Here is a 22,339-nt window from a genome sequence, read left to right as displayed (position 1 = left end):
CTTGGGCAGATGGTGGGAGGGCTGGGAATGATTCATCTGGAAGGGAAGACTGGGGCTGGGGTGCACAGGATCTGCCTTAGAACTTCTGAGGACTGGGAAGGGGTCTCAGTGACCCCTCCCTGCAGAGCAGGCCCCTGCCTGCCTCTGGCTCATGGCCCAGAGTGCCTGGCCTCCAATGTCCCTGCACTTCCTCAACACCCCTCAGACCTCTGCGTGCTGTGCTGGGCCTGAGAGGTTGTCCCCACCCCACCTGTCAGCTCTCACTCACCCAGGTTCCTCCTCTCTCCCCGACCCCTGGAAGTCAGGTCCTGTTGCATGACTCCTGACCTCTACGCTCGCTGCGGCCGCATGGACCCCGGCTGGCATCTGCCTGCCATCTGCTTTACATCTGTTTTCTGAACCTCCGTGAGATCACAGAGGGCATCTGTCCTGTGTGTCTTCTTGTCCCCATTGCTCAGCACGAGGACTGGCATGTCGTAGGTGCTCACAAAGTGTTGACCTCCTGAATGAATGGTACCACAGGAAGAGGAACTCCAGCTCAGTGAGAGAAAGAACGTTCTAGCATCTTGGGCTGTCCCAACTGGAGACTGGCAGCATGCACTGACCAGGAGCTGGCCCTGGTCTGTAAGCCTGCTGGGACAGTCACGCTGGAGGTGGAGGTGAAGGCTGTGACCTCTAAGGACACTTCCAGCCTAGAAGTCCTGTGTCACCCGCCATAGCTCAAGAAGGAGCCAGTAATCTGGGGAGGGAGAAGGACAGGAAGGGAGGAACACCTGGGGATGTCAGGCCTGTTACTCTGGAAACAGAACATTTATAGCACCAAGGACTTCAGGGGATGGCTGGGCGGCTCTGGGGACACGGGAACAGGTGGAAGCGGGAGCAGGGGCCAGGCTCTGGAGCACAGGGTTGTGACTCCTTCCTGCCCTCTCCCCGTCCTGAGCACAGAGGCTCAGGAGGACTCTGAGGACAGGGGTAGTTCCGGTTGACCTGAGTCCCCAGTATCCAGCCCAGCACTGAGCACATGCACATTCGTGACTCTAGGGAAAGTCTCCATCGCACCCGGTCCCCAGCCAGGACCAGCTACACCATCTATGGGGACCAAAGCAGAGTGAAAACCCAGAGCCCTGTTATAAAATAAGAATATGAACACACACGTTGCAAGCCACCCCACCCCAGCCCTCCCTGGCCCCTGGAGGATGTGGGTTGGTGGACCCCACCCCACCCAGACCCTCCCTAGGACCCAGAAAAAGACATAAATTGAGACCTTGCCCCAGTGGCTCCCCGCATCAGCCTAGATCTCCAGCATCTTTATTTATACAAACAAGCAGGCAGCAGGAATCACTAAGCAATAGCAGAGAACTTCAAGTTCAAGGGCAGGGGGCGGTGCTCATGGGGGGCCCAGGTGGAACCCACAAAACAAATGACTTCCGGAACAGGAGTGAGGGAAGTTGTCCTAAAACCTGGACATGAGGCCAATGGAGGACAGTCTTTCTCACAATGTCATTTTGGAGCGAACTTCACCAGACCTATCTGTGGACTGCTTAGTTATCTAGGGGAGTATACCTTTGCTTGATTCACTATTTCCTGTTAATTAAAGGTCTCAATGCCGTGAAATCACACGCTAACTTGCAGATTTTCATCCTGTGAGATGCTCACAATTCCTGCCCAACATAAAAGCTCTCCATCCTGCCCAAAGGCTACGGTTTCGCTCCAGGCAGGTCATCCGCTGCCTTTGATTATCCGCCTGCCCTGGCCACATTCTTTCTGTGATGTCCTGCTTTCTGTTTCAGGGATAACCAGCTTGCTGATTCCCTCCCTAACAAGCTGAATAAATTTGTGATGTGCGTACACTCTAAGATTTGTGGGTAGGTCATTTCTTCTTAACTTTTGGAAATAGTGCTTTGATACAAAGGTACTTCCGGAGTCAGGATGGAACTGCAAGAAGCCTAATTAGTGCCCAGAAGGAGATCTGGGTAAACATCGCATCCTTAAACCATGAGCAGGCACAGGCTGCCGGGAAACATGAAGATCAAGGACAAGAGGAAGGGAGGGTTCCAGGGGACTGAGGCTGGGGAGAGGGAGGGGTGGAGAAGCCCACCGGAGACACACAAGGCCAAGTCAGAGAGACCACCTCTTAGGAAAGAGGAGAGAGGAGGGGGAAAGACGGAGGAGGACATACCCTGCTCCTGGGGATTCCAGAAGGGAAAACGGAGAAAAACGAGCAACGACCAAAGAAGAACTAAAGGAACTTTGTTCTGAGCTGAAGGAACCCACCGGAGAGGTCTGACTTCCCGGGATGAAGAGAAACCACACAGGGTTTCATGGTGAGGAAGCCCCTCATCCTCCGAGACAGGAGGGTCGGCCTCCCACGGCTCCCCAGTGTCCCCAAGCACGCACGGGCGTTTGCCAGCCCCAGGAGGAGGATCACGACTGAGACAGGCAGACACACCGTCCTCCTAGCTCCCAGATCAAAGGGACACGCTGGGCAGGCAAGGCTGGAAAATGACACTCCATCCCTTTCCTTTGAAAGACTACTTCAGGATGCTCTCCAGGCAGACCAAAATGAGAACCAGCAGGGAGCTGACCAAGGGAGACGGGGACACGGCAGCCAGGTGTTCGTCCTCCGAGAGCTTCGTGCCCTGATCCCGGTCCCAGGCGTGCCGGGGGCCTCGACGCCCTCCTCCAACAGCGCACGCAGATGCGCAGGGAGCGCGCCTGAACCAGGCACACCCCTGCCGTCCCACCGCCGCCCGGGACATGCACGCTCCACCTGCTCCGCCTTCACTGAGGCATCTTGTCCCCTCCTCGGAAAGCAAGCAAGTCTGTGTCCCCAGCCCGGCCCAGTCGGGCTCCTGATCCCAGTGTGGGTGCCTAGTGGCTGGGCAGACCAGAGAGCAGGAGGAGGCACCGGCCACGCTGTCACCTGGCCTCTCTAACTGTGGCTTGAGCCTTTTTTTTTTTTTTTTTCCTCCCTCCGTGGCCTGTCTGGCCTCAAACTCCCCTGCCTCACGCTGGGTGGAAATGACCAAAGTTGGGGGCCAGGTGGCGCCTGAGTCTGCCCTCGGTCTTGACTCGCGAGGGACCAGGACACTGGCCATGACAACGTGATAACAGCTAACACTTGTCGGAGCTCGTTTTGACATAGCTGCTGTTTTTACTCCCCTTCCACAGATGAGCAAACAGGCTGAGCGGTGAAGGGACTTTCTCAAGGTCATGCAGCTAATTAGCATAAGCCACGCCCATCTCTGCTGCGCAGGAGGGCTTAGGACCGCCCCCGAGGGAGGAGCAAAGTCCACCCGTCCAGTCCAAGGGAGGGCTCTGCTCCTCCTGCGCGCCCAGGAGGCCCCGTGGCCCCGTGGCCCCCAGCTTTGCCTCGACCTCAGGAACCCGGTGGGGTGTCTGAGTGGCACCTGGCATGCACCAAAGCCGGGGGCTGCCCCTGCTCCCCACCTACCCTGCCATGACAATGAAGAAGTCCAGGCGGTTCCAGGTGTCCCCCAGGTAGCACTTCTTGCCAAAATGCCCAGGGCCACCATCTTGAGCACCATCTCCATGGCGAAGAAGATGAAGATGAAGTCGTCGAAGACCTGCGGCAGGAAGAGGAAACAAAGGGCAGCTTTCAGAGCTGACTGCAGGCTGAGGAGGGGACACGGGCAAGGCTGGACACTCCTCCGGCAGGAAGAGTGCCTGGAAGGCCCTGGCCCAATGCAGTCATCCTCGGATGAGGAGATGGGCCCAGAGAGGGGAGCGGACCTGCCCAAGGTCACACAGCCCCTCCATGGTTCCCTCGGCCAGGGGAATGACAAGGGAGGACTGGAGGGGAGGGCAAGGGTCTCTCCCATATTCTCCCCAAAACCGCCAAGCACTGGGTAGACACTGGACACGCACCCCTCTTCCAGTCCTCCGGATGCTCCCAGTGGCCCTTTCTACAGGGAGGAAGCTAAGGGAAGGGCTGGGGGCCAGGGCGGCCGGGCTCACCTGCAGGATCTTGCAGCGGTCAGACAGGCAATCCATGTCGTCACAGGGCTGGTACATGCCAAGCGTCACGCAGTTGAGCAGGATCACCAGCATGCTCACACACTCGAACCACGTGCGGCCAGTCAAGGACAAGGCCCCGGGCACGGCCACAGCAGGGCTGCGACCCTGCAGAGTGTCCTCCCTGCCCCAGCCCCAGGGCTCCCCAGAGGGCACGTCAGGGCCAGGCGGCCTCTCCACTCTGGCCTCCTTCTCTCCCTGGCCCTCCCGAGTCTGCCCCGAGCCTGCAGAGAGCCCCACCACGTGCAGACGGGTCACCCGTCCTCACTGCCTACTCCGCCTCGGCACCTCCACAAACACCCTGCTCACCCTCAGCCATGCTAGCCTGACAGCACGGCTGGCCCACTGTGTCCAGGCCCACCACTCTCAACCCTCCTAGTCACAGAACCAGCGAAGTCAGAGCTCAGAGGGACCTGACTAACCCCCATCTGTCATGATACAGATGAGAACACTCAGATTTCAGGCTGCTGAGATCTCCCAGACCGGAATCTCTGGTCTTGACTGAGCCCTGGGGCCTAATTGAAAAGAGGACAACTCAAGGTAAAGTGGACTTGAGCCACACACAGCATGAATGACTCAAGTCAGACTCTTGGGCAAACTTGCAGACCAGCTATGTCTTTCCTTGTCTATGAGGAAAGATGTCTATGAGGAAAGACCCTGCTGCATGCTGTCACACAGCCTGCACTCCTGCCCAGAACTGAGCTGCAGAGTGGACAGGCAGCCTTATCTATAAGAGTGGTAAGCAAGACAAGGACCAGGAGACCTAATTTGAACTCCAGCCCTGGCACTGAGTGACTCTGGGGTCTCAGGCACGCCCCTTCCCATCTCTGGACCTCTGGAGGCTCCACTGAGGAACCCCAAGACCACCCACCAGGACCAAGGCCCCTCCCCACAGCAAGGGTGACCACTGCTCTGACCTCACCAGTGCCCTGCTGTTCCTCCAAGGCCTTGGGCACACTGCACCTCAGGGCCTTTTGCACGCACTGGTCCTGCCACCTGGAGACCTCCCACGACCCTCCAAGGCTAACTCTAACTTCATGTCACCTGCTCTGAGAAGTCCCACCCTCCTTCAACCTCAGCGGCCTCGGACACACCCTGTCCTCTTCCCCACAGTGCTTATCACCCAACTGACCAGCTTGAACTGTCCACCTGCTCCCTGTGTCTGTCCAGGGCTAGATCCCACCCCCAGGGGACAGGCTTTGCATTCACTGCACTAACAGTAGCGGGCACCCAGAGGAGCTCGGTGAAGTCTCAGTGAATGAGCAGCCCCTGCCCCCCGCCACAGCAGCCTGCAGGACCCTCAGCTGGACCCCAGCCCCAGAGGGGGAGCCCCTCTTGCCTGTTGGGAGAGTGGCTTGTTTCCATGGCAACAGCCCCCTCCCCTCCCCTGGCTCACCTTGAGACTGCCTCCTCTGCCGCCTCCCTTGGGATCCCTGCCCTGCTCCTTCCTTTCCCCCCCCACTCCGCCATCCTCCCACCACAGCCTGCAGTTAATCCAGCCGCTGCCAGGGCCCCCCGCCTGAGCCTCGCTGGGCCGCAGCTTCATCATTAATTAACTTCTCTGAAGTTCAAACGTTCTCATTACCAGCGAGCACCCCGCGCCCCCGTGCCCCAGCTCTGTCTCCTCCTGAGCTCAAGGCACAGGTGCCTCCCAGGCCTGGGGTCCACGCCCTTCCCCACAGGTGGGGAAACCAGGACCGGGAAGGCAGGGGTCACTCCCGGTCCCCCCACTGGACTCTGGGACCAGGGCTCTCCCCCGGGCCGCCCAGGCTTCCTCCTCCCCAGGGCCCTCGAGTCCCTCTTGGACTCCACACCGGCCTTTCCTCTGGCCTCCGCTGGGCCTGGCCTCCAGTGTGCCCCCCACAATCCGCAGCACCTGCCGCATGCCGGACACCAGGAGCATTTCCCAAGTGTCACACCCCTAACCCTCACGGTCCTGCGATGAGCCAGGACGCTAAGGGGCAGAGGGCACCCACCCGCCCAAGGTCACGGCTGAGCCGCGGCCCCGCCTGCTCCCCCTGCCCGAGTGCGTGAGCAGCCACCAGGTCACCGACTGCCTCTGATCTGCCCTCTCCTGCTCAGAGCCTTCCCTGGGTCCATCTCCCGCCTCGGCCTGCCACCCAGAGTCCCAGCTCGACCTCAGGGGGCTTCCGGGCCAACCTCTCCCGGCGCGGCTGGTCCTGAACGCCTCGCTGCCCACAGACCACCCTGCCCAGACCTCCCTTCCTGCAGCCAACTCCTGCCCACCCCCTCGCAGCCTGCCATCTGCCAGCTCGCGAGTCCCCCTGCAAGGCCCTGTGGCCCTCTGAGCTGGCACGGCCTTTCCTCCGGAGGCGCACCGCCTGCCCGGCCCGCATGCACCCCAGGGATGTGCTTGGCAGTACCCACGCCAGGCACCCCAGGGACGTGACCTTCACTGCCACCACAACGCACTGGGGACAGACGAGGAACCAGGCCTGGAGGTCTGGCGTGACTCGCTCAAGGTCATGCAGTAGCCCAGCCTGTCACTCAAACAGTGCCCGTGGCCGCCATGCAGAGCTGCCCGGGCTGCCCGTCCCAGGAGGGGCGGGTGGAGCAGGTCTGAGCTGTAGACACGCAGGGACGGCCAGCTCGGCCCCGGTCCTGAGGCACTCAGGGAAATCCCAGATGGCAGAGCCTGGGTCCCGTCCAAACCCAGCGAGGCTCAGAAGCTCTGACACGCCCCCCACGGGCTCAAGGATCAAAGGATCCGGCCCTCCTTGAAGTGCAACCGGACGAGCAGCGAGGAATAGGAGGCTGTCAGAGGGAGTCCAGGCCTCCGGGCCCAGAGACTTGGGCCTGGCCCAGCGCCTAGTGTTCCCACCGTCAATCATCAGCCTGAGGAGTCGGAGAGCCAGCCGGCCAGTGGCAAAGTTCCAGGACCATGTGAGGGAGGCAGGAGGCCTCGAGAGGGCAGGACAGGATTTCTGGGTAAGCGAGCAGGCGGGGGCTGAGATCCGGCTCCGCCAGGGCAGGGAGTCTTCAATGGCTCCCCAGTGCCTCTGGCAGCGAGGCTCAGAGGCCCTGGCTGGCACCGGAGGCTGTGCACTGGGAACGCACCGCCTCCCACGTCCTCCCCAGATCCTCGTTCCTGTCAGGGGCACCTGTGCCACCGAGTAGCCCCGCTGAGACCCTCAGGAAGCAACAGAGCCCACCCGGGACACCAACAAGGATCAGCAGAGATCCGTCCACGCCACACAGCAAGCCCAAGGCAGAAGGACCATCACCACCCTTTCCCCACCGGGGGCCCGAGTCCCTGCTGGAAGTCAAGCCCACACTGACCCCACGGGCCACGTGTCTAGGCCCACACTGACCCCGCGGCCCACGTGTCCAGGCCCACACTGACCCCGCGGCCCACGTGTGCCCCCTCCCGAGCTGCCGCACGGCAGTCGTTCAGCCTGATTAGATCCTGACGGGCGGCCGCGTGCCTCAGAGGAGTGCAGATGGAGAAGCAGATCAATGACAGCCAATCAATATGGTTCCTTGGCAGGAAAAGCCATCCCAGATGCCGGAGCCTCAGGAGAAAACAACCCCAGGTCCTTGGGGGCCACAGGACCCTCTGGGCCCTCTGGGCATCTCAGCCAACGGGACCCCAGAAGCCCTCCCCAGAGGCCTGGACACTCACCCACTTCCCAGCCCTGTCCCCACCGTCCTGCCTCCCTATGTCATCAGAACTGGGGCCTCAGAATGGAGCAGGGAATTAATCAGCATATATTGAGTGCCTGCTGTGTGCCGGGCACCGGGTCAACAACAGCCATAATGGTAATGATTGCAAACACTTCTTAGGTGGTCTTGAGTGCTTGTTTACTAGGGGCCCCCATCAGACCCCATGTGCTATCTCATTTAAACCTGATGGCAAGCACAGGCCGCAAGGGGCCAGAGGCCCCAGCACACAGGGTCCCAGAGCCTCTCACAATAGGGCCAGGGCTCTCCTGCTTTTTGACTTGGAGCAGTGGCACACACCTGTAGTCCCAGAGGCTGAGGCAGGAGGATCACAAGTCTGAGGGCAGCCTCAGCTACTTACTGAGACCCTGTCTCAAAATAAAAAATAAAAGGGCTGGAGATGTGGCTCAGAGGTTGAGCTCAATCCCCGGTCCAAAAAAAAAAGAATCAGTCAACTGACAACGCAGGCCTGAGACTGAGCAGGGTCACCTGGGACTTAAATTTCCCCAAACCAGTAGATAACACTGTAATCCCCACTTTACAGATAAGGAAACTGAGGCCACCAGGACTGGCTCGAAGTCAGGCGGGGACAGGTGGAGGCAGGGTTGTAGTGCCCCTCGCTGGCTCCAGATTCCCTGTTTGTTTTAGAGACAGACACAATGCCTTTATTTTATTTCTTCGCTCTACGTGGTGCTGAGCGTGGAACCCATGCCGCACTCCACCCCTGAGCCACGATCCCAGCCACAGGTTCCGTGTGGGCTCAGCAGCCGGGCTGCCAGACCCTCCACAGCTTAGGGTTAGAGGCTGTCTGCCTTTTCTCCCACCGTCTCCTCCCAGGGCCCACGCAGGCGAGTGGAGGCTGGGCCTAGCCAGCAGGGAGCTCAGCCCTCAGTCCATCAGGCGGCATCCTACTGGACATCCAGTCCTACGGGCACCCGGGGGCCAGGAAGAGGCAGACTCATCCACAGCAGGCAAGGGGGACAGCAGCCAGCCAGGGGTGTCCTGCGTCCAGGGCCAGAAAGAGGCCACAAGGCTGAGCGGGCCCAGCACCGCCAGCCAGGGCCCCAGCCGAGCCCATCAGAAAGCCAGAAGCCAGGGCAGCTCAGCAGGGAGGCCACAGAGCTGGGGTCCCTCACACCTGCAAGTCTCAAGCAGAAGAAGTGACCGGTGGAGGGCAGCGCCCAGCCCCCAGCATGCCCGAAGGCAGCCTCCTCTCCACGAGCCAGCCTCGTAAGCCTGCATGGTTTCCATGGCAACCACGCCCTCTTGCCACTGCCGCTGACGGGCCTGTTTCTGTAATCCGGGGGCTCTGGAGATGGTGGGGCGGGACCGCTGGTTTTGGGGGGGCAGCCAAGTTTGATTTCATTTTTATCAATCTGAAATCGAATCCATCCCCCAGGTGCACCTCAGCTGTCTACAACCCGGGGAAGGAGGGGGACGGGCTGCCGCGTCCTGCGCCCGCCAGGGGAAGGCCCCAGGTTGTGGACCTGCCTGGGGCCACTTCTGTGCTTCTCCAAGGCCAGACTCAGAAGCATCTGTGGAGACCCTGCTGGGCACCAGGTGTGCACATGGGGTACAGAGGTGACCTGGCCTGGCTCCCCACTGCGGGCAGCTGTGGCGTGCCCTGCTCGGGACCCGCGGCCACGGTGGCCGTTCCGCACGTGCCGCGTGCTGGTGGCACCATTTCTGAGCGTCGGCCATTGCGCTGGCCTGGAGTTTTTAAGAGGGCTCGTTCGTGCACTCGCTCCTCGTCCATTCGTTCAGCCCATCCTTATGACAACGACCACTCTGGAGAGCTGTCCCGCAGGGTCTCCAAACCCTAACCACAGGCCGCGCAGCACCCAGCAGGGACATTCCTGGGTCTATGCCCACAGGAAGTGCCAACCTAAGTCCCCATGAGGCACACCCTGGAGTGTTCATGGAGGTGTTACCAGTCACAGCCCCAACCTGGAGCAACCCACATGCCCATCAACAGAACCGTGGCTGGGAAGCCCCATGGGACATACTGAGGGTGGAATACTATACAGCCCCAAAAGACAAGTGACTGACAGCATGGACCAATTTCCACTGGGTGACAGAAACCAGACTCAACAGAGCAAATAATGTATGAATGCTATTATGTGAAGTTAAAATTCAGGCAAAGTTAATCTACAACGAAGGTCACAATAAAGGGAAACAGTCATGGGGTGGGGGTGGGGGATGAGGGAGCTTCTGGGAGCTGGAGATGCTCTTGGCCTGAGTGGTGGCCACAGGAGGGGTGTCCCAGGAAACGCCTTGGGGCTCAGCTCAGATCATGAGCTCACTGCATGCATATTTTACCTCATAAAAAAAAGCAGGGAGCCAAGCGTGGTGGCAAACACCTGTCATCCCAGCAGCTCAGGAGGCTGAGGCAGGAGGATCACAAGTTCGAAGCCAACCTCAGCAACAGCGAGGCGCTAAGCAACTCAGTGAGACCCTGTCTCTAAATAAAATACAAAATAGGACTGGGGATGTGGCTCAGTGGTTGAGTGCCCCTGAGTTCAACCCCCGGTACCCAAAAACAAAACAAAACAAAACAAAACAAAAAAGACAAAAGATGAAAAGCCGTAAGTAAAAGTAAAAATGCAACTTTAAAAAAAACCATAAGCCGCATGCTGGGCGCTGGCTGTCCCTGACCTCCACCAAGGCTTCCCGGCCACCTGCAAGGTTGACGCTCCTGCTCACGGGCTTGGCCGGGACCTCAGCCAGGGCAGCGCGGAGCCAGGCCCCCAGCCTCACCGGCCGCCTTCTAAGGCTCCCTAAGGGCTCGTGCGGCCCACGCCCACGCCGCACTCATTACTGCACCCCCTTTACAGACGGGAAGGCGAAGGCCCAGAGGACCGCAGCGCCTGCCAAGATGACACAGCAGTTGAGCCGGTACCACAAGCTGCTGGGCAGATGGCCCTGCGTCCCCGGCCTCCGCAGTGTGCGAGCCTCCAGTGGCGGGGAGCACCCCAAGGACTGACAGCCCTGCCAGGCCTGGCTGGTTCTGCCTCAGTGGACGGAGGCCATTGCAGGGAGGGAACAGGGAGCGAGCCTCCCTCCCGCCCTACCCTCCTTCCTGGCCCGGCCCCACTTCCTAGAGGCCCGTCACGGAGCTCGCTGGTCTGCGCAGGACTCTGATTCCCAGATGCCCAGCAGGCCACGGAGCCCGAGCAACAGTGGGGAGGGGAGGCGATGGGGGAGAGGGCTGCCGGCCTCCAGGAGGACCAAGGTGCAGGGGCCTCGAGACGGAGGCTCTGGCCAGGGACGCTCGCCAGATGTCCCTGCTTTGGCTACTACCCAAGAGAAGGGCCGGGTAGGCCTGGGGGGCGAGGGGTCCCACGGCCCAGTGGGCCAACCTGGCCTCGAAACCCACCCACAAGCAGGCGCACCTGCGGGGAAGGCTTCGTGACTCGGGCAGGGCCTGAGCTGTCCCGGTGCCGGAGGGCGTCCCCCCTCCCCAACAGGTCTCTCAAGAGCGGAGCATGGCATCTCGTGTGAAGCCCACCTACCGCCACTGTGGAGAGTCATGGCACCTCAGACGCGGTGGGAGTCCCCCGTCCCTCGAGGCACCAAGGAAGCATTTCTGCCCGGGGGAGATTCTCTGCTGGCCTTTAAGGCCCCCCACTCCTCATTCGCCCAGTGTCCCCTCCGCCCCCTCCTGGGGCTGGCTCGCAGGGGGCTCTTGGGACCAGCACCGGGAGGGGAGGCCTGACCCCAGGAACCTCCCGCAGACACCCGCCGCTCACTGCCTCCGCCGCCCGCCCTCGGCCGGCAGCTGCCCCCCTCGCCTCCGGACACACAGGTCTTGGACCTTCCCGTGCTCAGACCAAAGTCCCGGGAGCCCCTTCTCGAACAATGTTTCCAAGCGATGCTTTTAAGGCTTTAGGGCAGAAAGGAAGCCTGTCCGGGGAACGGTCCTCGGCATGTGTTTAGAAGCGAGCTGTCGACAGGTGCGCGCGCTGCCATCCTGGAGGACCCCGCGTGGCCGTGAGGGACGTGTGTGGGATTCTAAGCTCCACGGCCACCAGGAGGGCTCGGTGACGTTGACGGTGGCTGTCACAGGAGCTGCAGGGGGTTCACCAATTAACAGAAGAAATGCTAAATTTCAACCAAAGTTCAGAGACACAGCTACGCATCTGGTCCCACCGAGCTGGGCCCCAGGCTGGGCCCTCCGTCTCTCTCCCCGGGGCCAGGAGCCACCAGGAGCCCTGTGCCGACCCTCCTGTGGTTGGCTCCCCCTTCAGTCCTGGCCCTGTGTCGCCTCTCCGCACCCCTGTGGCCAGGCCCCAGCCCCTCCTGGAAGCTGTCCAGACTGCAGCCCTCTCCGGCCTCCCTCCCGCTCACCCGCAGGCCTCGCCCTCCTGCCCTGGCCGGCTCCCTGTGCGTCCTCCACCAGGCAGCTCACCACTCTCCACAGCAGCAGCCTCCCTGGGCCAGCTCCAGAGCCGTGGGCTTGGCAGCCTCGGTCAGTACTCTCGGCCACTGGCCACCTCACCTCCTGTCCTCACAAACCCCACCGACTCAGCCGCCCCTGTGGGACACACTCCATCGAAGCTCTGCTGCACCCCTACTATGTGCAAGGCCAAGGGCGGAGGCCCGGACAGGGCTTGTCCAAGGAGCTCCCCGGCCGGGCAGGACAGGACGACAGTGGCTAAGGAGAGAGGCGGTGCCCAGCGCAGAACTGGACTGGGCACCAGGCAGATGAGAAACGGAGGGAGTGGCAGGCAACATGTGGAGGGGTGGATGGACGTGAGGGCAGAGGGTGGCCCAGCGGCTGAGCGACAGGTGAAGCCAGGGCTGGTGGCCAATGGGCACACAGGTGAGCAGGCCAAGGGACGGGAAGGCAGGTCCGGGGGTGCTGAGCGGGCGGCAGGGCGTGCCGTGGCCGGACAGATGGACAGAGGGGCCCGGGCGCCTGGCTGGTTTGTGACACGGTCACTCAATGGCTCCTCAGAATTGGAACTCACGCCCCTGTGGCCACAGGAAGCCCTCTGGGATGGGACCATGCCTCCCCTCCTCCTCTACAGACCCCCACCTCGAGGCTAGGCGCTTCCCTGATTCCACTCCTCGTCAATCACCACTCCATCACCGTCACCATCACTGCCACCTGCGAGGCCCTGCACTCTGGCCCTCATCTGTCAATCAGGCAAAGTCTTCAGTTTGCTGAGCACCAGCACATAGTAGGGCTGTATGAACACCAGGGCCTCCTCCCTGCAGCCTGGCCCCAGGCCCCAGAACCCAGGACCCCAACCTTCCTTCTGCCCCCAGGCCCACTCCTGCACGCCCCAGGCCACGCTCCAAGGCCATTGGTGTGTCCCTGGACTCCAAACTCGCTCGGAGTCCTCTGGGCATTTCCTCCCTGGTTGCAGGAGGGTGGCTCAACCCCCTCCAGCAGGCTGGGGACCCTTTGGGGTCGCCTCTGGGTGCCCAGGTCTACCTGGTAGCCCTCCTGCCACAACTGGACAGCCCCAGGGGCCGTCCACTCAGGCTTGGCAAGCGTCCCACTCCTGAACAAACAGATCAGCGGGCCCCTGCGGGAAGCCCCACGGGAGCCCAGGCCTCGGCCTCCCCCAGCATCCCACGCTCTGCTCCAAGATTGGCACCTCTGCCTACCAAGTGCGTCTGCCTGTCAGTGTCCCTTCCCAGCGTCACAAGTGAGCGCTCTAGCCTGGCACTTCCCACCCTGCCACCCAGCCCCACTTCCCACCCTTCCAGCCACACTAACTAGCTGCTCCCGCGCTAGTGCCTCTGCCTGGAACTCCCTCCCTGTTCTGGAAAACTCCTATTCATGCAGCAAGACCCAGACAAAAAGACCCTTTCCTGCAGAGGCCTCACAATGCCCCCAATCTGGATGGCAGGCAGCCTCCACCCCTGCAGCTTTTTACCCCGAAATCTCCCTGCCACAACACCTAAGGTTGCCTTTGGAGTCTCCTGTGACCCAGCCAGGCCCCTCTGCTTGGCCAGCCAGCTCGCCCTGCTGACCAATGAGAGTGCAAGCATCCACTCTGGCCTCCAGGAGCACCCTAGGGGGTGGGGAACTTTCAAAGTTGACTTTCTTTTCTGAGAAAAACAACCTTCTCCACACCAGATGGAGGGAAACGGACAATTTCTCAGACATGTTGCTACTGCTTCCAGCCACCCGTCTGGACGGTGCCACAGACCAGGACTGGAGGAGGAAGGCCACCTCCCTTCTGGAGAAGCCTGGCCTGGGGTTCTGGGCTCCAGTCTGCCCTGGCTGCACCCATCGCTCTACCCGTGACCTTGGGCAAGTCACGTTCCTTTCCTGGGCCTCCGTCTCCCCAGGCCGCGGGTGCCGGGTTGGGACGCTGGTGGCCCCGCTGCCTCCGGGGAGGTGCTGAGACCTGAGTCACAGCAGGAGGAAAGTGCTTCGGGAACCGGGACGAGCCTGAAGAAGCCCAGGAGCACAGGCCAGGCTGCACGTCGGGGTGCCGAGACCTCGGGGCACAGGCCCGTGGCTCGGGGGTCTCAGCCTGGAAGCTGGGCCTGGCGGACAGGCGGATTTGGAAGGACGGACAGAGAAGGTGTGGAGTGGGCATGGCAGGGCGATAGGCCCAGCAGAGCAGGGTGGGGAGCTGGGAACACGTAAGAGGCATCGGCCGTGAGTCAGGACGTGAGGGAAGTCGCTGAATGTGGTCAGAGGACAACCGGGGAAAACCAGGTGGACGGGGTGCCCTGGGACCCAGGCTGGTCCATTCTGGTCCCAGTGGGAGCACCCAAGGTTGAGGACACCAGCCCCTCCTGGGCGTCTGTCCAGGATGACAAACTGCTCAGGCAGGGGAGCCCAGGATCCCGGGAGAGGGTGGTGGGTGCAGGGGAGAGCGAGAGGAGCTGCAGAGCTCCGGGCTCCTGGCCAGTGCGCGTCCCACTGTGCGGGAGGGGATGCACTCGCTGTCACATGGCAGGAGGGGCAGGGCCAGGAGCTGCCTGAAAAATCCAGCCCAGATGCTACCAGTGCCCCGCCAGGGCTCAGGACAGGATGGAGGTCAGATTATGACGGACTTCCTGAGGGCAGAGCCCAGAAAGATCCTCCAAGCTTTATTTGGTGGCCCAAGGTCCTGCCTGGTACAGCAGAACGGAGAGGTAGCCTAGAGGCAGGGGGATGGACCAGATGCCCCAGGCAGGTGGCAAGCCACGGATGCAGGTCTTCTTCAGTGAGGCCACCTCCTCATCCTCCACGTGAACAGTGTCCCCAGCCCCCACCCCCCTGTGCCTTCCCCTCCAGGGACAGCATGTTCTCAGCCACTGCCAGGGACACGGGGCCCAGCTGCCCACGTGCCTGGGTGCCATCAGCTCCGCGGTGCCAGAGGAGCCGCCACTCAGCGCTGAGTCTGCCTGGTGCTCGTCCTGGACCCGCGTTCCACCCCCGATGTTCCCACCGTGGCCCAGATTCACAGAAGCACCGAGGTGCAGCAAGGGCAAGGCCTCATCCACGGCCACTCGGCAACAAGAGGCAAGCTCTGGGTGGCCTCCGAGAGCCAGGGTCCCCTCCTGATGCCAGCCCCAGAGGGCTGCCACGTCTCTGCAGTCACCCTGGGCACACACTTCTCACAGCAGCTGAGCCCACCTCAAGGGCGGGTCCTGGGCTGCACATCCCTCCCAGGGTCTCCTGCCACAGAACGGCCCGCTGTCACACAGTCGTCAAAGGACCCAGTGATGCTCTTAGTGACTGGACCGGGGAATGGGGACAGAAGAGGCCCTCCTCCGCACAGTCCTGCCGAGCCCACAGGACAATGAGACTTGGCCCCAGGGCCCTGGCCAGGCCATGGGCCTGCCCCTGCCCCCCCCAGAGGTGGGCCAGGTCAGCAGTCCCGGAAGCAGGGTTCTCGGCCACCAGCCCATGGAGCCCAGCCCCAGCAGGCAGAGAGCAACAGGGCGGTGAGACCAGGCAGGTAGCCCACCCAGGAGGGCGGCAGGAGATGGGGGGCCCGGCAGCCCTCCCAGACCTCGCTGCCCGCTGAGCCCACTCTGCAGGCGGGAGACCCAGGGCACCAGGGGCAATGACCCTGCCCAAGGTCACCGGCAGCTGGCTTCCCTCGTCCCGGCCCAGGCTGCGCACGCCCCCAGCAACAGAAGGGAGGAGGCCAGGCGTTGCTGCTCCCTGCAGCAGAGCTACGCCGTCACTCAGGAGGCCCAGCCAGGAGCAGCCAAGAGGGGCTGCAAACCCCAAGGGGATGTGACCGGCATATGCATTGCCAGAGGCCTGGGACCCCTGCCCGCTACCTGGAACCTCCAACCACACTTCCTGCCTCAAGGGGAGTGGGGAGAACAGGGGGCTCCGCCAGGCTCTGCCAGGGCCAGTGTGACCTGGATAAAAGTCACTTAACCTCTCTGAGTCTCACTTTTCCCAGGTGTAAAATGGGGGGGGCAAAGGTGACCATGAGGGCTCCAAAGGGCTGCAGGCACAGCCCTCAGGCCCAAGGGTCAGGTCAGCCCTCCTTATCCTCCTGCGCGGCCCCCTTATGAGAGGAGAGGCTCCCGAGAGGAAATGGAATTAAGCACGTGCAGCCACTTCTGCTCCCAAGAAAGGCTCTGAAGTCTAACGGGGTGGAGGGGGTGGAAATAGGTTCCTAACTGATTAGTCATGGCTGCCTGGGCCGCCCTGCTGCAGGATGCCAAGATCGATTAGCAATGTCTGCACTGACGCGGGCCTGGACTAGCAGCAAAACTCACACCACTTCACCTTATAACAGAGATTGAATCCGATTTTCCTTGGGAACAATGTCCTTGGAAGGTGTTACGTTCCATCTAAAGACCTGTCGCCCACAGTCTTATTGAATCTACCGCAAGCAGAGTGTTTACTCAGCCGAGCGTGAGGACGGCTCCCCCTCAGGCTCTCGCACAGTGAAAGCCACATGTATGCACCAGTTCTCATCTTCATGGACCAAGCTCCATGGCCACAGTCACCTCATATACTGCTTTAGTTTTCAGTGCAGCCCTGGAGACCATCCTCTGTTGACAGGGAAACCTCAGAGAGGTTAAGACACTGGCCCAGGGTCACACAGCAACTAGAGGCGGAACCAGCGCCAGGGTTGGCCTGACTCAAGTGCCCAGCACTTTCCACAGTGCCACATGAGTCAAACTGTGCTGTCTATCCCCTGGCATTTCAAACCCAGAGGCCTCCCAACTGAATCCCCAGCTGATGGCACAAGCCAAGGCCCAGGCCAGGCAGGGAGTGGCGCTGACCTTCAGGCAAGTGGACCTTTCCCACCTGGCTTGCAAGCTCAGGGGGTTCCTCGTGGCCTGCCAGCTCTCTGTGAGTCAGGCGGTGACTCAGGGCCCAGCTCGGGGCTGAGAAGGAGCTGAGTCAGGAAGCGCCAAGCTGCAAAGGGCAGCTGGCCCTGGGCCAGGTCCCCTCAGCTCCAGGGACATGAGCCCCAGGGACACGAGCTCGGGGCAGAACCCCACAGCCCTGTCCGCCGCCCCGATCTCAAGAGAGCCATCCCACTGCCGGTCTCTGTTGCCCACACGCCCACCATTCCTCGGGCCCCGCCTCGGCGGAGAGTAGCAGTGCCCTCTGCAGCTCTGGACGCGTGACGTGTCAGTTATGGTCACCACGACTGAGGACGCTACTAATACTTAATGCCAGGGGTCAAGAGCACCAGACGTCCTGGGATGCACAGGACAGCCTGGGCCACACAGCAGTGCGGCACCCCGACACCCTCCACTGAGGCCAGGAGGGAGGGGCCTTCCGGCCAGGGAAGAGCCCAAGAATCCCGCCACAAGCCCCCGCCCAGGACACCCGGGCCCAGCTGACACTGGCTCTCCTGCTGCCCACCCCAGACTTGGCGGGCACCTCAGCTGCGGCAGTGGGTGACCCAGCGCTGCAGGCCCCCAGGTCCCAGTCACTCAGCACTGCAGCTATCAAATCTCAGGCTCACGCTCTTTGTAACAGTTTTTGCAGCCTGTGGATCGCAGAAGCTTAGAATCCTAGGGTCACCAGGCTTTGAATCTCACCTCCGACCCGCAAGACTCAGCCACAGAGCACCCATCTGAGCCCCAGCCGGCCACTTCAGGAGCGGCTCTGCTTCGGAAAACCCGCCTCCCGTCTGAGGTTCTGGCTGGGGCCTGAATGGCCGTCCTCACCCAGGCGGCCTAGCAGCCTCTGACAGAGGGGATCCTGGGGGACCAGCCCCTTTGTGGTCCCCAGCCCAGGCCAGGGTCAGAGGATGGAGGTGATAGGGAGGTTGACCAAAGGCTCTGCTTGCCCAGGAGGTCAGAAACAGGCACAACTGAGGACGGCGGGGGCAGGGCCCAGGCACCATCGTCCCTGTGAGCGCGGCTGGCACCCCTGGCTCCCACAGCTGGAAGCGGGCATCTCGTCCAGCCCCTCCATTGTAGGTGGAGATGCCGGGGTTCAGAGGAAGGGAACTGCCCAAAGCCACACGTGGCACACAGAACTCACCAACACCCCTCCAGGGGCCGCTTGGGCCACCTGGGCCAGCTCTGTGCTGCTCCAGTCCTGCAGTCTGACTCCCAGGCCAAGGCCACCTACAGTCCACAGTCCTGTAAGCATCCTGAGCAGGGAGGTGCAATGACTTTCTCAAGGTCACACGGCACGCGTGGCAGAGTCAAAATCCACCCTGGTCATCCGGCCAGCCTCGGGAGTGCTCCGCCGTCACCCTGGTCCACCCGCCAGCCTTCTCTTCCTCAAAGGCCACACCCCTCCGTGGCGCCCCACTCTGCCTGGCCAGCCCCCCCGCTCATGCTCCGTGGGCCCCGAAGTCTCCCCAGCACTTCACAGTAAAACTTCTCGTGTGGGGGTGCTGCCTCCCAGGAGCCCCCAGGACAGGCTTCTTTGTCCCGAGTCCCCAGGGCAAACCTTGAAGCGCGCTGGCAGACTAGGTCACTGAGCAGGACCTCACCACGTCTGAGACCCCGACGGTCCTCAGGGGCGTGTCCAGGCTCGTGGCCCACAGCGGCTAAGGTCACCCACTCTGCCATCCTCTCCCTGGCCCAGGTCCCTCTGGCCTCCAGGAGCGGGGCACCCAGGGCCCGCCATCATCCGCCCTGCAGACAGGGAGCCCGGCAGACCTGGCCCAGGCTCAGCTGCCGTGTCTTTCGCGATCAGCCTCACCACCCCACCTGCCTCCTGGGCACCCCGAGTCCAGCGCAGGGCTCACCTGCAGCCTGACTCGCCTTCCCTGGGTGGCCTCCAGCAGCACCTGGGGCCCTGGGTGGGCCCCAAACACCAGGAGGCCACCATGCCCGGGCCTCCAGCCCCATGCGAAGCTCAGGGCCCCGCCCCTCTTCCAACCTTGGGGGGGGGGGGGGCAGGTGGCGCCTCCTGCAGGCAGCCAGGCCCCCCACCCCGGGGCTCCTCCAGCCGCCCGCAGCCCCCCACCCGACTCCGCCATGCTGAGCGCAGCTCAGCAACGACCCTGCCCACGCACAGCCAGAGGGCACTTAGGACACCACCATGTGGATAAGAGGGTCTGTCCCTGCCCCTCACCCAGCCCACCCAGAAGGAGAACTCCACAGCTGGGACAACACAAACGCAGGCCGGGGTCCCCAAGGGCCTTCCTGAGGGGTGAGGCTGGAGCTCCAAGCTGAGGGCGCTGGCCCAGCGAGGAGGGGCAGGAAAAGCGTTTCAGACAGGGAAGAGCGTGGGCGGCCCTGAGGCCGGAGGAGCAAGAGCCCAGGAAGTGCCGGGCAGAGGTCAGCACTGTGCTCCGGGCGCTGAGAGCGGGAAAGGCCCCCTGAGTGGCTGGTGCCCCTGTCTCGGGAGAAGGCTCGTCATGGCCAGGCGCGAGGCTATCAGCAGGCCGGGCCTGTCTCGCTGTCGGCTGCCTCGGGCGGCGTGCAGCCCGCCCTGCGCTGGGGAATCGGTGCCCTCGCCCGCCCCACGGGAGCCCCCGTCATAGCCCCCATGTCTCTGTGGTCACCACCCACCCTTCGATGGCTACTTATCTGCACCCCGAGCCCCTCACACCAAGCACTGTCCGAGCCAGCCAGCCACTAGACTGACCAGCTTCCGGAACCTTCACAACAGCAAGACACCAGGTCCTCACCCGCCCAGACCCACACCCGACATCTCCCCCGTCATCACCTGAGCCTGCCTGCCCCATCAAAGGCCCAGGGGCCTCAGCCCAGGCCTCCCGACAGAGGACAATGACTTGGGCGGGCAAGGCTCACTGGAAAGGACTCCAATCCCACCTCCCCTCTCATACCTCGGCCTCGTGGCGGGCGGGACAAGCCTAGGCCCCAAAAGGATATGGGTTACACACCATCTTGATGCACCAGTTCCGGGGGCTGGTGGTCTGTCGCAGGCAGAAGAAGGCAACTGGCGCCAGGTCGGGATGGGGGGACTTCAGGGTCAGGCTCCATCCAGGGCTCCTCCAGGCCTGGTGGGGACGGCGGGGGGCTCTGCGGCCCCGGCTGCACTGTTATTCCCAGCTCAGGGGCTGGTGCTGCTGCAGAAGAGGAGGCTGGCGGGGTGCTCTCAGCCATGTCAGCGCTGAGGGGTGCGCCCTGGGGGAGCAGAGAGGGTGGCAGTGGCGGGCAGGCCTGGCGCCTGCTCCCAGCCGCCTCCCCCGTGAGGGGACACTGCTCGGACGGCCCACTCAGACCCTAAGGCTCCTCACGCCCACCCTGGCTGGAGGGTTAGGGAAGAGTGGACCACCCCACTCTGCTCCACGCTGGGTGGTCCCGGGGCACATCTAGTCATGTGCCAAGCCTGAGTTTTCTTTCTAGCCACCCCTGCCCCCGTGCCCAGGATGGGACCCCGGGCTTCGCCTGCCAGGCAAGAGCTCTGCCCGAGCTGCAGCCCCGGCAATACCTTTTTTTTTTTTTTTTTGCAAGACTAGAGTCGTGGCTGGGGTGGGTGGTTCTGAGAGTGCGCAAAGCCCTGAGTTCCATCCCTCGCACCGAAAAATAAATAAAAATAAAAGACGAGAGTGGCGTATTTATTGCATCACGGAGCGTAAAGAAAACTTGCAAGAAAAGGAGAAAATTATTGTAAATATGAACATTATAGCCAAGACCACATGTGTTACAAAGGAGCCACTGGGGCGTTGCAGAATCAGGCACTGGGGGGACCTGGTGGCACCTCAGGGAGCCCCGCAGGGAGCCCTTGACCCGGGACACCCCCGCCCCCGCGCTTCTTCACAAGACTGAGAACTCAGAATAGTCTAGACCAACCTCTCTGCTTTACATATGGAGAAACCAGCCAGGAGAGGACAGGACAGACACCAGCCAAGCAGCAGCAGAGCTGGGACTCGGGCGCAGCTCCCCAGGCCTGTGACCTGGGCAGCCGCACTTGCTTTGATGTTCTGCTGTTACCAACTTGACATTCTCACCGTTCTGTCAAGGGGCCCACGTTTGCATCAGGTACCGGCCTTACCAGTTACACCTCTGGTTCTGACCCATCAGGGGCACCTCTGCAGCCTGTGCCCCACTGCACCCCAGTGCCAGTCCTCCAGACCCACTTGGTGACACTGCCCAGGAGCCTGGCTGGGTTTGCATGACTGGGTGGAAGGAAGGACAGCTCCTCCAGGACCTGCCCCTCAATGCCCCACCCAGGAGGTCACCAGGCCTTAAAACCTTGTCCTCCCCGGTCCCCTGGGCCTCAGAGCCTTGGCAGTGCCAGGCTGGGCAGGGGAGAGAGCACAGGGCCCAACTACCTAGCACCACCCTCCGCTCCCGGCAGCTGCCGGGCTATCAGCTGAGCCCCTGCAGCTGATGCATCTGGACACTTGGGCTCCCAGGGGCAATGGGCAGGGAGCTGGCACTTCCTGCCACTTCGCCTGGCTGCTCAGGGAGGCAGTTTTCTCCTGAGCTCAGGGCTTTACTCTTGGTTCCAGAAAAACAGCAAGGGACCTTATGTAAGCTCCCAGGCACCCTTGGTCAGGCACATGTCAACCACCCGGGCAGAGAGACATCCTCCGTGGGGTGGTTTCAGATCGTGCCAGGGCAGGGCCAGCCACAGAGCCCACCACTTCCTCCACTGGCCTCTTGCTCTGGCCAAACTAGGTCTCCATCCTGAGGGTAGGCGGCTGCCTCCTCGCTCCATCCCTCCTGCTGGAACACCCTCCCCCGTCTCCCCTGCTCTTCTGGGCCCCACTGGATCGTGCATCTATCCAACAAGTATTTACTGTGCACCTACTGTGTGCAGGCTATGCTGGTGAACAAGCCAGCCTCCATTCAGCCCACGCTCCAGCAAAGGAACAAGACCCACCGACCCATTTGCTCCTCTCTCTGGTTTTCCGTAGCTCTTACCGCCATCGAGAAAGCCACACAATGTAGGTTTTCATGTCTCTGTTACTTAGTGTCTGTCTCCCAACCTGAAATAAGGTTGGGAGAGAGCAAGGACTGTGGCCTGTCACAGCCGCTGCCATGTCCCCCAGCACCCAGACTGGTGCCTGGAACATACTAGGTGCTCAGTAAGTATTTTTGAAGAAATGAACAATGAGAAATATATACACAAGGGAGAAAGGAGGGAAGGAACAGGAATCACCTCTCCCTCTAAAGGAGGAGACCCTGAGGGAAAACAAGAAGCAGAACCACCACCAGGGGTAGTTCAGGGGGAGGGACCAGCACAGGAAGAGGCCAGGAGCCTGGGGCCTGCCCAGGGCACTCGAGAAACAGATGCCGCCAGCGTGGC

At 61.9% G+C, this 22,339-nt stretch overlaps 1 protein-coding gene across 1 annotated transcript in view; it reads right to left on the bottom strand.

The window, feature by feature from the left end:
* CACNA1I (calcium voltage-gated channel subunit alpha1 I) overlaps positions 1-22,339 on the bottom strand; it is a 109,462-nt gene that overhangs the window by 60,432 nt on the left and 26,691 nt on the right. Inside the window, 5 exon segments of the mRNA XM_079141413.1 lie at positions 3,455-3,521; positions 3,524-3,587; positions 3,979-4,091; positions 19,955-20,042; positions 20,044-20,208. Coding sequence (XP_078997539.1) covers positions 3,455-3,521; positions 3,524-3,587; positions 3,979-4,091; positions 19,955-20,042; positions 20,044-20,187 — 476 coding nt within the window. The 5' untranslated portion in view covers positions 20,188-20,208.

Source organism: Sciurus vulgaris (genome assembly GCF_902686455.1).
Source record: "Sciurus vulgaris genome assembly, chromosome: 5".
NCBI classification, from domain to species: Eukaryota; Metazoa; Chordata; class Mammalia; order Rodentia; family Sciuridae; genus Sciurus; species Sciurus vulgaris.
The sequence above is the reverse complement of the archived record's forward strand: the minus strand, read 5'-3'. Positions and strand labels throughout refer to the sequence as shown.